The sequence below is a fragment of the Ostrea edulis genome, chromosome 4, assembly GCF_947568905.1.
Source record: "Ostrea edulis chromosome 4, xbOstEdul1.1, whole genome shotgun sequence".
Lineage (NCBI taxonomy): Eukaryota > Metazoa > Mollusca > Bivalvia > Ostreida > Ostreidae > Ostrea > Ostrea edulis.
In genome coordinates this window covers 56,062,912-56,076,200 of record NC_079167.1, presented here as the reverse complement: position 1 = coordinate 56,076,200, position 13,289 = coordinate 56,062,912, and the positions used below count along the sequence as shown (strand labels likewise).

General features: G+C 33.6%; 2 protein-coding genes across 5 annotated transcripts in view; one reads left to right on the top strand and one right to left on the bottom strand.

Annotated features, from left to right (window-relative positions):
• The window catches only part of LOC125668632 (double-strand break repair protein MRE11-like), a 15,859-nt gene extending 9,818 nt beyond the window's left edge, over positions 1-6,041 (bottom strand). The window contains exons 1-3 of one of the 2 annotated variants that reach the window (XM_056163060.1): positions 5,891-6,041; positions 2,708-3,751; positions 1,148-1,244 (exon numbers count right to left, since the gene is read on the bottom strand). In XM_056163060.1, the coding sequence (XP_056019035.1) occupies positions 1,148-1,244; positions 2,708-3,734 (1,124 nt within the window). In that variant the 5' untranslated portion in view covers positions 3,735-3,751; positions 5,891-6,041. Of the gene's footprint in view, positions 1-1,147; positions 1,245-2,707; positions 3,752-5,539; positions 5,801-5,890 lie in introns of those variants that run through there. The other variant, XM_048902949.2, reaches the window with a different exon arrangement.
• A 22-nt stretch (positions 6,042-6,063) lies between these two features.
• LOC125668633 (UPF0602 protein C4orf47-like) lies at positions 6,064-11,591 on the top strand. Of its 3 annotated transcripts, none has more exons than XM_048902951.2 (7): positions 6,064-6,353; positions 6,941-7,160; positions 7,294-7,431; positions 7,684-7,759; positions 9,716-9,904; positions 10,113-10,288; positions 10,576-11,591. In XM_048902951.2, exons 1-7 carry the CDS (start codon positions 6,257-6,259, stop codon positions 10,619-10,621), a joined length of 942 nt encoding a protein of 313 aa, XP_048758908.1. In that variant the 5' UTR covers positions 6,064-6,256; the 3' UTR covers positions 10,622-11,591. The 3 variants fall into 3 exon arrangements, with proteins under 3 accessions (XP_048758908.1, XP_048758907.1, XP_048758909.1); XM_048902950.2 differs by lacking the exon at positions 7,684-7,759 and adding an exon at positions 8,650-8,725 and having other exon boundaries at positions 6,079-6,353; XM_048902952.2 differs by lacking the exon at positions 7,684-7,759 and adding an exon at positions 7,969-8,044 and having other exon boundaries at positions 6,079-6,353.
• Positions 11,592-13,289: the final 1,698 nt, after the last annotated feature.

Below are 13,289 nucleotides of genomic sequence, written 5' to 3'. Positions count from 1 at the left end.
GACGGGCAGAAAAGCCCACACCATACTACGCCCTGTCAAAAGACGGACAGAAAAGCCCACACCATACTATGCCGTCAAAAGACGGACAGAAAAGCCCACACCATACTACGCCCTGTCAAAAGACGAGCAGAAAAGCCCACACCATACTACGCCCTGTCAAAAGACGGGCATATAATTGAACATGAGGATTATCACAAAAAATTTCTGGATATGACTTGTTTTTAAATATAGATTTTTAATGATTTTTTAGTTTCCTATTGTTTGATGTACATCACAAATGGGAAAAAATAAACATATTTGCCTATTCTTATGGCATATGCACATCCAGTTGTAAATCTCCAAGCCTTTGCAAGGGGATAGAAAACACACAAGTTGGATATAACTATTATAAAATCATATTAAACCACAAACCATGGGAGATTCTTTTTATCATGTTTATCATATGTTATAAGTATTCAAATCCCCCCCCCCCCCCCCCCCCCCCCACAAACATAGTAGTCTCTCAAATTGTTTCTATATCCATTAAATGATTCTAATCTCTACCTGTGGTAGTGTATGAATTTCTACCTGTATCCACTAAATGATTCTAATCTCTACGTGTGGTAGTGTATGAATTTCTACCTGTATCCACTAAATGGTTCAAATCTCTACGTGTGGTAGTGTATGAATTTCTACCTGTATCCAATAAATGATGTGGTAGTGTATGAATTTCTACCTGTATCCACTAAATGATTCTAATCTCTACATGTGGTAGTGTATGAATTTCTACCTGTATCCACTAAATGATGCTAATCTTTACGTGTGGTGGTGTATGAATTTCTACCTGTATCCACTAAATGATTCTAATCTCTACCTGTGGTAGTGTATGAATTTCTACCTGTATCCACTAAATGATTCTAATCTCTACGTGTGGTAGTGTATGAATTTCTACCTGTATCCATTAAATGATTCTAATCTCTACATGTGGTAGTGTATGAATTTCTACCTGTATCCATTAAATGATTCTAATCTCTATGTGTGGTAGTGTATGAATTTCTACCTGTATCCACTAAATGATTCTAATCTCTACCTGTGGTAGTGTATGAATTTCTACCTGTATCCATTAAATGATTCTAATCTCTATGTGTGGTAGTGTATGAATTTCTACCTGTATCCACTAAATGGTTCAAATCCTCCACTGTAGTCTATGCGAAGTCTGACTAAAGGCTTGTCTGGTTGCCTTCTGTTGCCCGAGTGTTCCAAAGCTGTAAAGAAACAACTTCTATGCAGTGAAACTCATTTGCACATGTTAAACTATATCTATTGCAACATTATGGGTTGTGGGCCTGATCACAATATAATACTATGAAATTTATTTGAAAATTAATGAGACAATGTTATTTTTATTGGCAAAAAGAGAAAATCTAAGATACAATCATGAAATCATAGCAATATCTATTTAAACCTTAATTCTATTTAATATTTTCCACCTTGAAATTCCATACCAGTAACCATGATAAATTAGAAATAATTCCTTGAAGATATTCATGAAATTAATGCATTTCATATATTCACAATTTCCATTGTGATAACCTACTATGATAAAAAAAATTCTCTAAATTGACAGATGAAAGTCAATTACCCCCAGTCCCCTATATAAATCAATTGGCAACCTGAATTACCTGATTCTCCAGTCCTAAAATGTTTGTAAACTAATTAGCAAGTATATCATTGATTCAAGTGATTAATTCTGAATATCTCAAGTAATTGACCCAAATCTATATTAAATTTCAAGATGAATGTCACCTATGTCAGATCAATTGAAGCACTCCAGTGAGATTATTATGACATTAAAGTTGATGTTAGAATGTAACAGCACCTGGTATAAACTACTTTGTATGCAAAAGCCATCTAACTTTTACATGTTTTAGCCATTTCTGTCAGGACCAGTGGATCCCAACAAGTGGGTGGCTCATGTATGTTCCATATTCAGGTTTTGTAGCACTAGCTATCACAACATTAATGGCTTTCTGTAATGCATCATCTTTCACAGCCTAAACCCTAACACATGCAATCCATAAATTATGGATAAACAACCACCATTATTTGTCTGCTAAAGCCTTGAAGAATTTTGTATATTTGAATGGATATCTTTTCAGGCTTTATAAAGATTTACAAATGATGTATTACCACTGTTCTGCCTTTTAGTAAAAATCCAAAGTGGTGATGGGATTTAGTTTTCAAGTATTTCCAAGACATATATAATACACTTTCTTTAATCTTAAAGCAATTTCTGATAAACTTTCCTAGAATGAAGTCATAATTGTGTCATTTTTTTGTTTCATTTCTTGCTATGATATTTATATCATTTCATTTTTTACACCATGCTCTGGTGCTCATAAATATCTTTGATATATATCATGTATATAACAATGTAATTAAGATATCTACCATCAATTCATTTTATCTTATAAGCTCAGAATAAAGTATGCCAAGTTTAACAATGTTAGAGTAGAAAGTGTAAAACATCCAAGAATCTCAATAATGTTTTAAACAAGCCTCTCACATTAATAACACACTGAATTATATCAGATCATATAAACAAATGATATATTGATATGCTTCAAAAGCCAGTATTACAAAATTATTTGATATCCTCATTTCCATTGATGTATTAATAATTATCATATGAATATTTTGAACAGGTCAGCTGACATCTAATACTTACTTGCCTTCTCTAAAATGGCATCCACTTTTTCCAAACAATAAGCTTCCACTTTCTTGGCTATGTCATGGTCTCCTGGGTTTAATTCTGTATCACTGAGTACAATGTCTTCCATGTAAAACTGCCTGACAGTCTGCAAGGGTATTTTGGTCATCTTGAAATTCTTTCCCTTAACTTGCAGCAGACCGATGTGTTTTTTCGCCGTCTCTCCCTCACTCAGGGATGTGGCTACACTGCTACCCGGCTGGCTTACAAAAAAATTTTGTGAGCTGTTCCACTCTGGCTCAAGTCGGCATTCGTGTTCATGTCCCCAAATGACAAGGTCCAGGAAATCGTCCAAAAACTGTTCTGGGATATAACTAGTCGTTGAGTGCTTGGCCCGATTTTGATGAATGACAAAGACATTGAACCAGTCTTCTTGATTCTCCTTTGGCCGTAGCATTGTCACATTTTTATGGACAAACAAGCGATGTAGCCGTTCATCTCTTACTGACCCTAGTCCATACAGAGCTAACTTTGTATTCCCCTTCTGCATCAGAAGTGGTGACATTTCTATTTTCTCTAAACTTGTAGTTTTGCCGAAATAATTCATTAGTCCTGCACTGTGAAGAATATCTAATGAACATAAATTGCCTTGTCCTGAAGGATCATCGTGATTCCCGTGAATAGAGAACACTGGTATTGAAACATTTAAATTTGTGTCCTCATAGTTCAAGGTTGGGAACTGACAGTGCTGAAAATCTGCTGATTGATCACTTAAGTATTCAAAAAGAATTGGTTTGTCTCCAAAACAGTACTTCCTAAGCAGTGCTATGCATCCATGCATTATTCTTCTTGGTGGTTTGTTTTCATGGAAAAGATCTCCCCCCAGGAGAATAAAATCAGCCTCGTGCTTTTTGGCATTCTCTAATATTTCTTCAAAAGCCACAAGCGAGTCATTGCCTCTGATAACGTCTTTCTCACCATAACCAAGGTGGATATCTGTCGCCACAATGATTTTGAATATGTCATCTGTGGATTCTTCTGGCATTGTAACTTAATTTGAGACTGAAAAGATTTTTAAAAAACATATTTTCAAATGTACATGCATCTCCTTTCAGATTTTTTTCTCTCCACCTTTCTTTTTATACTATCTATTTCATTTGTATATTTTTCATTCTAGTTGATATTTAATGCTACATTTTTATCTACTATAGGGCTACTGAATAACATATAAAAGTAGAATATCAATATCAGGATTCCACAGCATTTTCAACACAAGCACTACTTCATGGATGTGTCGATCTATCTAAATGATGATCAAAGGGATCCAAGTGAAGACTAATTTGAACTATAATTACTATATAGTATTAGTGATTTAGAGAAAATGTCAGGAATGTTGTGCATGTCCTTAAAAAGTATCACTAGCCCCAAGGGCTACAAAATCTATAATAATTTTCCTATTCTGCATATCTAAGTTATCAAATTCTAATATTGAGCACCAGTATAAAACTCAATGTGTTCAAGATTACTGTCAATTTACAGTTTAGTGCATGTGAATGACACAACTTTTAAAGCTGTATGGTCCGAATTACAATATTTTTTCCATCTCGTAAAAACGCTATTAAATCATCGCACGTATGTAGTTATGAGACTGTACGACATATCATAAATTATTTCACCTGTTTTAAGCCAAATAATTTGATTTTAAATCGATGTTTACAAATAACCGCGTCACTCAGCCATTTCAAGTGACAGTCACGTGACCAGTTCAAACTTTCAGATCATCGGTGGTCTTATCTGTGTAAAGCTGTGTATTTTGTTATAAAAGTACCGTACCATAAGTTTAATAGAAATAAAAATATCAAATACCTCTTAATAGTAATTCGTTGTTTTACGCTCTTTCAGCCTTAAAACTAGACAGTTGCATATGAGTTAATACATCATGTTGGGATTCCCATGACGTGCGTGGGTCTATTTATAGACGTCTATTATGGGATGATTTATATATGTAGCCACTATATTTACTTTCTGAATAATATTCGCACTGTTTTCTTTTACATGCAGATGTTTTCAAGCATGTAATTAAGGGAAAGTTAATAACTTTATAAAGTAATCAATCTGCTTTAAAGTAATTATGTACAAAAATAATACATGAACATCGGGTCATACAGCTTTAAAATTCATTCTCCATCCTTGATTTTGCAGTTTTGACCATTGGGTCCTATAAGATATACTTATGATATCAAGTTAATCATGACTAATATAATGCTATCATTATAAAAATAGCCCAAACACCAACAAATGAGGCATCACTTCAAATTAGGTTGCCTCCTAGCAATTTGATTCTTTGTGCATGACATCAGCACAAAAATACGCAAAATTCCAATCAGGGTCAAAGCAGTCATGTCATGGACTTCTACATAACAATCCAGGATATAAAGTTGCAAAAAGTAGGCAAAGTAGTGATACCAGTAGTGTCACTAAATTCCCACATTTCAATATGGTCTCCAGTCTGACTCAGAGTCACTCTCCCCTGCACATAATGTCACAATATACAAGCAGGGGTGAGAGTCCAAGAGGAATATCAAATTGATAAGCTTTGAAAATTTCAGAGAGTAGCCTTTGACTTCAGCAAATGAGGTCTTAAAAATACTAGTTTCTCTCATCCAAATATTTCTAATGGAACAAACAAATTTAAGATTGGCTGAACTCCTACTCAGACTCCTTCTGTGACACTAACTTTTGACATTTAGTAGACCTGGTAGATTGGACAATTTAAAATCATGCAGACATTCATTCTAATCATTATTCCAAAAAATTCTAAGATAATATGATAATTGAACTTTTTACAACCTTTAATTTTAGTGAATGATGCACGAGTCTTGCAATTTCATTTGAGAAATGATTCAACTTGAACCCGAGAACTTTGTTACAAATTTGTTGGGTCTGCAAAGGGGGATTAGATGATGACGACAACTGCTAAATCCTTCTCATTAGATCTTGGACATTAAATTAACAAAAGGTCCGAATATATTCCGTTTTATATATGACTTCTAGGCCTAGCTATACATAGATCTACAGTATAGATCATGTGTCATGTCTAGCTGTGAATTACTGAGGACATTCGGAACAATTTCGTTATATTTACTTCATTATCAAAATAGAGATTGTTGACTGTTCTCATTTGATATCTTAGATTAATACCTATTTCAAAATTATCTTTCATGTAACATGTAGAAGGACAACGTGAAATACAAGCTGCATCCGATACTCGATACTCTTTTGGCGCGTTTTCCTATCACTTTTCGATGGACTGGAATGGATCTCTACCGATGCCTCCCGATATTTTGCCGGATATCCGGTTAGCGCCACTCTACGGCAATCTCCATAGCGATTATTCCAACAATAAGGGATCTAGGCCATTACGCTTCCCGTACCAATGTTTCCGACGTGAAATGCATTTATCAGAAGTATTTGACTAGTTTAATTAAGTGATATACACACTGCAGTAGATCTGCAATTAGGAAAAAGGACGTTGAATTTCAAAACAGCCGCAACAAACAAACCAGGATGGGGGAAAAGGGAGGACGCACGGATATGGACCGTGTTGGTTTGTTTCAGGAGATGGGATACGTAACAATCAATGATAAATATAAAGAACGCGGAGGTAAGTTAAGTAGCGCAATATATTTTGAGGCATTCTTCATTTTAAAACAATTTTTGAATTTAGATATTCGCATATATATGTGTATATATGCATGTCGACCTCCCTAAGCTATGTGGGGTGGAAAAGCTAAAGGGGAGGGGGAAAGGAGGGAAGAGAAGGATGGGGAGGAGGGAAGGGAATGAAAGAAGCAGGGAGGAAATAAGAAGAGAAAATGATGGAAGGAGAGATGAAGAACAGTAGAGTAGAAGAGAAAAAGAGGCGGTGTAAGGAAGAGGGAGACCCCCTAAGCTAACCATGCACCCCATAGTAGTAGGTCTTATGTTAACCTATAAATACAGACTAATTGTGATGTACATGATAGCTGATGTATTTATGTGTTGTGCTTCTTACATAAACCATAAGGTGCACATTACTTGTATTAATTAATATATGTATGTTTACAGATGCACTCCATTTCTGTATTCAGATGCCAAAACATTGGTTAAATTTAATGTACAGTTATCTTCCAGTTAATGTTGTATAGATGTACTAACATTTGTGCAAGTGGGTCCTGAAGTTAATGAGCAAATTTCGCTGTTTCCTTTCAGTTAAATTTAATGAAGCATCTGAAAAGGGTAAACAGATGTTAACAGAAGGCTCAAAAGACAGGTCTGCTCTACAGACAGGGTATTTCCAAAAGGCATTCACTCGAGTGTATGAAGGAGAGTCATATACAGATCCTATAAAATTGCGTAGACAAAATCGGCTAAAAGAATTGCAGAAAAATATTGGAAAACCATTTTTACCAAGCAGTGGAGATAAAAAGCCGTGAGTTATCTCAGTAGCAATGAATTTCATTTACTTTTTTTAATTTCACATATAACGTAAACTAGATATACTGAAGTAAATATTTTGTTGAGTTTTTGAAAATAAATGGAAATGTCTTGATTCCTAATTGTAGCTCTGGTCTTGGAAACCATTATGGTACATTAAGTGGACCAGTTGGTGCATTTAGTCCTGCCTCACGACCTGGCAAGGAGTACAAATCATCAGGCAGAAACTTTCAAACAAATCCTGGAAAAAAAGGCACAGGATTTGGGTAATTGTTTTTTGTAAATCAAATACAAAATCAACAAAACACAGTACAATAATTCAGTCATTGATTATATTATCAATAAGCAGATATTTTTTTGTTGCCATAAACAGATTAAGATGACAATTTGGTAAAAGGCCTGGATTGTTTTTCAATGATATTAAAACTCAGTTGTGCAAGCTCTTAAACATGTTCATAAATATGCTAGATTCTAAACATGTTATGTCAAGAAAAAATTATGTGTTGATGTGGTTTCAGGTATCTTGGAGTTACATTAGGGAAATATCCCAATTACTTAACTGACCCATTTGATCAGCATAAAGAAATTGCCCGGGTTTGTTAAATGTCAATGAAATATTAATACAAATGCAAAACTTTTGTCTTTCATGCACTAATTTGATCCACCTGCAGCATTTTCAAAGAATCATGCTACATTTCTATGGCCACTTTTGTGTATAGTTTGAAGTAGGCTGCATTTCCCATATTTCGCTTATAAAAAAGGCAATAAAAAGGTTTGAAATTGACGTGTATTTTTTCATATAGATATCTGAATGTGACTCTCGGCAAATATCCAAACTACTTGCCCGATACTTATGAAAAACATAAAGATATCGCAAGGGTTTGTACAATAATATGTGTACTGTATGTACCATATAATATTTATGTTTATGTATGTGGAATGAAGGGCTACTACACAATTTAGGTTATGGATTTTTTAGTGTGCCAGTTTTAATGCATCTCATAATTCAGTTGCATGAGTGTTTTAATTAAATACAACTGAAAAAAGATCATTGTCAAGAATTATTAAAGAAAATTATTTTTTTTGAAAAGTTTAAATTTTCACTCATTCAAATACATGAAATAGATATTTCATATCATAATGCTTAAAAAATACCAGGTTTTCCAAAAACAATTATTATTGTAATTAAAAGTAATTGGATTCAATATTAAATCGGCATTATTTCTATCATGATCATAGCCCCTGCCTTTTTTATTAAGTGAAAATTACAGAAGAAAAATCCAGCATATATCATTCACCAAACTCTTTGTGTGGCTAAGTGTGCAATCTGTATACTGTGTGATAATGTGCTCTATTGTGTACTGGTTTGAAGTGGTACATGTATATGTATACACATGCAATGTTCTGCTCTGTGCTCTTGTACACTTGTCTTAAGTTTTCATGTGTCAGTCTTGCTTTCCATTTAACCATGCAGTGTTTTCTAGCTATGTGGGCATTGCACTAGGAGATTACCCCAAGTATCAAAGTGATGCATATAACAGAGCCAAAGAATTGATGAAGGTTGGGCATCTTTAACACATGTTTATTACATGAACTATATTTTCATAAATCTGAAGATCATTAAGAATTTTAACAAAAACAGCAATATATATACTAACATTTTAAATTTCATTGACAGTTATATACAGTTGTGATGCTATTACAAACATTTCAGTAAATACTTATAAGGCTATATATAAACTATTTGCCCCATCAGTATTTCTACTATCAAAGTGTTTACCTATGTCACTTAAGTTTTGATATCATAAATTTAAAAAAAAAAATATTTGTTAGAAATATCTCCATAGGATATCATTGCCCAGTTATGGTTGTTAAGAAATGTCAGCTAAAATCTGGAAATTTAAGGTCAAGGTCTTGCAATTGGACATACTGTAGTTGACATGTTCTCACTGAAATGTATCTCTGTGTTAAGTACAATAAAGGCATCCAGAAACAAGAAAAATGCACATTTAGAAATACAAGGTCATGGTAATTTAAAAGGTGATGATTAAATAATGTGGCCATACCTGTGTAAGAATGCATTTTCAATAGTTTATAATAATAATATAATCAATATAAAAAAACCAAGTTAAATTGCAAAGTCTAGAAATATGATATAGGTCAAGGTCACAAGATTACCTCCTATAGTGTAATGCAAAACTTGACTAAAAGACAGAAGACGGGCATGATTTGGGCACTGTATGTCCTAGTCATTTATCTGGTGGGGAATGATAATATTTTATCCTAAACATTTCATGTCATTTATCTGGGTGATGAGGTCAGCAACAGAGTTACTTACTAGTTTTATCAGAAATCATATACTAAAATGCTTTCTAACAGCAACTTTCAGTCACTAAATGTAATGGAAAATGTCATACTATTTCATGCCTTTGTAATTTCTCTTTTAAAGAATTTGCATTCATCAAATTTATTTTTAATTTTTCATACATACATGTAATTAAAATCAAAATATTAAAAGGTTTTAACTTTTGTTAATTATTGTATCCATAGAAAGAATTACAACAGCACAAGGGTTCAATAAAAGGAAGTGGGCCTTTTAAATTGAATATGCATCCCAGAGCATATTTTGATGGCAATCCTTATGCCTCTGACAAATTTGGTCGCAGAGGTGGATCTGCAACTGTGCCAACTAAGAAGGATGATGTCAAACCCTTCAAACCAAGTTCTCCTGGAAAGATGGTAATAATTCTAGGTCTTTTCCAACCAAAAGTATTATTTGACTACAATACCAAAAGCATAAAGTTTGCATGTTCAATTTTTGCAATACTTTAAAGATTATGTTGGTAAAACACTTCATAATGATACTGATTATTTGGTGCCGTAACCAGGATCATAACCAGGTAATGCTCATCAGGCTACATTTAAAATTTGCCATCTATTTGTTCAGCCTGCTGGTATGAAAGCTGGAACATTTGACCCATATCCATCGCATTCAGCTGACCCTTACAAAGTCAAAGTTCCACGCTCAATCAATATTGTCAACAAGAGCGGAAAAACGTTTATGCCATCCCAAGGACCCAAGAGTACACCAACAGTGTCTATTGTCAACCAAAATGTGCTCAAGTATGTATTTTACAACAATGAAAATATAAAATCTATAAATTATGATAAGCAATTTACCTGTACTTAATCTACCTTAGTAAAAACTGATTCCATGGCCAAACACACAGGGTCTAAGCCCGTTTTGGGCCTGAACTCTCCGAAACCATAAATATGGTATCACAGAGTTCGGGCCCAAACAGGCTTAACCTCTGTGCCAAACACCAATCTCTGCAACATCTGTAAGATATTGCCTCTGTGGTTAAAAATTTATCATACCACATTAAATCAATATATTTGTTTTGTTTCAGATCAATCAACATTCAGAATTACAGATCAGTATCATCCATTATATAGATGGACCCATTGTCATTTTAAGACTTCAGGAATTATTTGTACATTTTGAGGAGTGGAAAAGTTGACCTTCCAATTACTCTGTAATTATTAAACAATGAAAATCTGTGCCATTTAAGCACAGATACAAAAACAGTTCATGTCATCTATTGTATATATTATACATATATTAGGTATTATTGCCTCTTGTGAGGGAAAAAAATTCATCTTTTATTGGTGTTTTTTTTTTGGTATAATTCTATCTTTAAATGTGTGTCTGTCTGTTTTTCTTTCTTTTTTTTTTTTTTGCCATATCAGTCTGTTTTGTTGCAATGGTCAACATGAAACTTGTCATGTTGGCAAACTCATCAAGTGGAAGCTGTGATAAAGAAACATGTTTTCCCCTAACTTTAGATTATTTGACTAGCTTTTATATGCACTTTACCTGTATTTTTGTCAGCCCTGAGGAACACTTGAAATCCTCTTCAAGCTGTTCTTGTTTTTCACTTATGCTGTTCCAGATGCCTTAAAACCCACTTAATTGAGATGGTGCTGTCCAAATCTCACTGTACTTTGAGAAAAGTATCTGCCTTAGAAATACATATTATTAATTAATAAAGACAGTCAGTTACCTCAAAACAATAGTTTTCTGTTTTTTGCTTAAATTATTCTGTTGCATTGATGTTTGTACTTTTGATTTAATACAAATGGCCAAGTAAATATGACGTTATATTCAATATTTCTAAGTAAAATTCAAGTTTTATGGTGATCAACCGATACATTTTTAAAACAAACCAATAGCCTTGTTCAACTTCGTTGCAACTCGGCTAATAATTTTTTTCCCAGCATTTACTTCTTATAATGATGTATTAGAGTGATTTTATTCCCACATTTTTTTCTGTGTATTAAAATGTCATGAATGTAAATGGGTATATGTTGAAAATTGATTATTTTTGTTAAATTTCCATGTCAAAAATAAATTCATCTTTATGGATTATGTTTTAAACTTATGTTTTAGATCGCTGACAGTTTCTCCATTAGACTTGTTTCGGGTAACTTGAACAGGTGCTCCGAATCTTGGCAGACTCTATATTGTCATATGCAGTAAAAAGGATTTCCCCACTTTAGCTATAGCTTGTGATCCCTTTTTATCATCCCTCTTATCATAGAAAAATTGATTTATCTAATTTTTGGTAAATATTACATACTGATGTATCTCCAGAAAGTATACAGTCCTTTTCCCTCTTGGATATTGGAAGATAAGAATAGCTGAAACTAAGTTTTAAATGGTAACCCATAGCCTGAAAACTACAGAATTACTACCCAAGGTCAATACAGGTAAATGAGGTAGAAAGAAAATGTCTAGTTTTGCAGATTTTTATTAAGGTTTTCAATTTCCAACGCAAGACCTTATTGTTATATTGTAAGGATCTTTTTCTCTAATTTTTTTCTTACAAATTTTGTGCACGTGATTTCTCGGATATGCCTTGGCCGATTTTTGTCAAATTGTCAGGGATAACATAACTTGAACCCGATAGGTATTTTTTAAAATTTTGATTGTCACTTGTAACGTAAAATGTTGACGTTTTTCCAACTTTTAGAGAGTCACTTTGTCCTCGAGTGTTATCAAAAACTATGAAAGAGATCAGCTTCAAATTTTCAGCGATTGTAGAGGAGACTTGGCAGATGTGACATATCGCATTGCAATTTGTCTGATGCAAAAGGCGTTGAAGCTTGCCTGGACTTGAAAATTCATGCCAAAATTTTTATTCAATTTTGTTAATATCTTTTTATATGAAAATAATTTGTAAAGACACATTTAACAAAAGTTGTAGATAATAACAAAACCTATTCAACCATATCAAGTTTTAGGGATCGGACCCTTCAAATAAAGGGCCGATAGGGGTCAAGAGTATTTTCAAAATATCTCCAAAACTAAAAAGAATTTGTTGAGCATTATTGAAGCATAGTTGTTTGTTTTGACATTTTGCAATATGCTGATGCCAGCAAAATGATCATTGATTATGTAATAAGGGATTTTTAGGGGAATAATGTACAAAACTTTTATGACTTCTATCTCTTAAATGAGATATATTTTGTTAAGCATTATATAATATGAATTGGTCAGAATGCGACTCTAAACAATATGCTATCTTTATATTTTGTTTTACATTCCCTTTTAAGGAATTCAGGGAATGGCCTCTTAAACAAAATATCCTATACATCTTGAAAACTGGAAACATTTTGAGAAACATAGAAAAATAAGAGTACTGCCAGCGGTACATACGCCCTTGAAAAGCTAGTATAGGGTGTTTTTCTTGCACCATGATTAGTAGAACTTGGTTCAAGTAGTATCAGCAATCATCAGGGTGTGACATACTTTCTTTGCATTGTAAAAACTGACAAATCATGTACTATGTAATATCTTCACTTGGCATAAGATGTATGTGTACCAAGTTTGATGGTCCTTGCCCCAACTAATCGGCCTGTATCCTGCTACTATGACATTGACCTTAAGAAACAATAGGCATCCTCCACTTGGCATAAAGTGTATGTGTACAAAGTTTGATGGTCCTAGCCCCAACAATTCGGTCTGTATACTGCCTACAAGATTTTCCTACTAAGTGATACTGTGATCTTGACCTTAAAAAATAATAGGCATCTTCCTCTTATTATGGTGATCAAATGTACC

What these genes read in the sequence shown, in the direction of transcription:
- LOC125668633 (XM_048902951.2), top strand. Translation starts at nt 6,257, where the DNA reads ATGGGGGAAAAGGGAGGACGCACGGATATGGACCGTGTTGGTTTGTTT. An exon ending in AGCATAAAGAAATTGCCCGG is followed by an intron (nt 7,760 to 9,715) that starts GTTTGTTAAATG and finishes TTGTATCCATAG; the next exon opens with AAAGAATTACAACAGCACAA. An exon ending in CAAGTTCTCCTGGAAAGATG is followed by an intron (nt 9,905 to 10,112) that starts GTAATAATTCTA and finishes CTATTTGTTCAG; the next exon opens with CCTGCTGGTATGAAAGCTGG.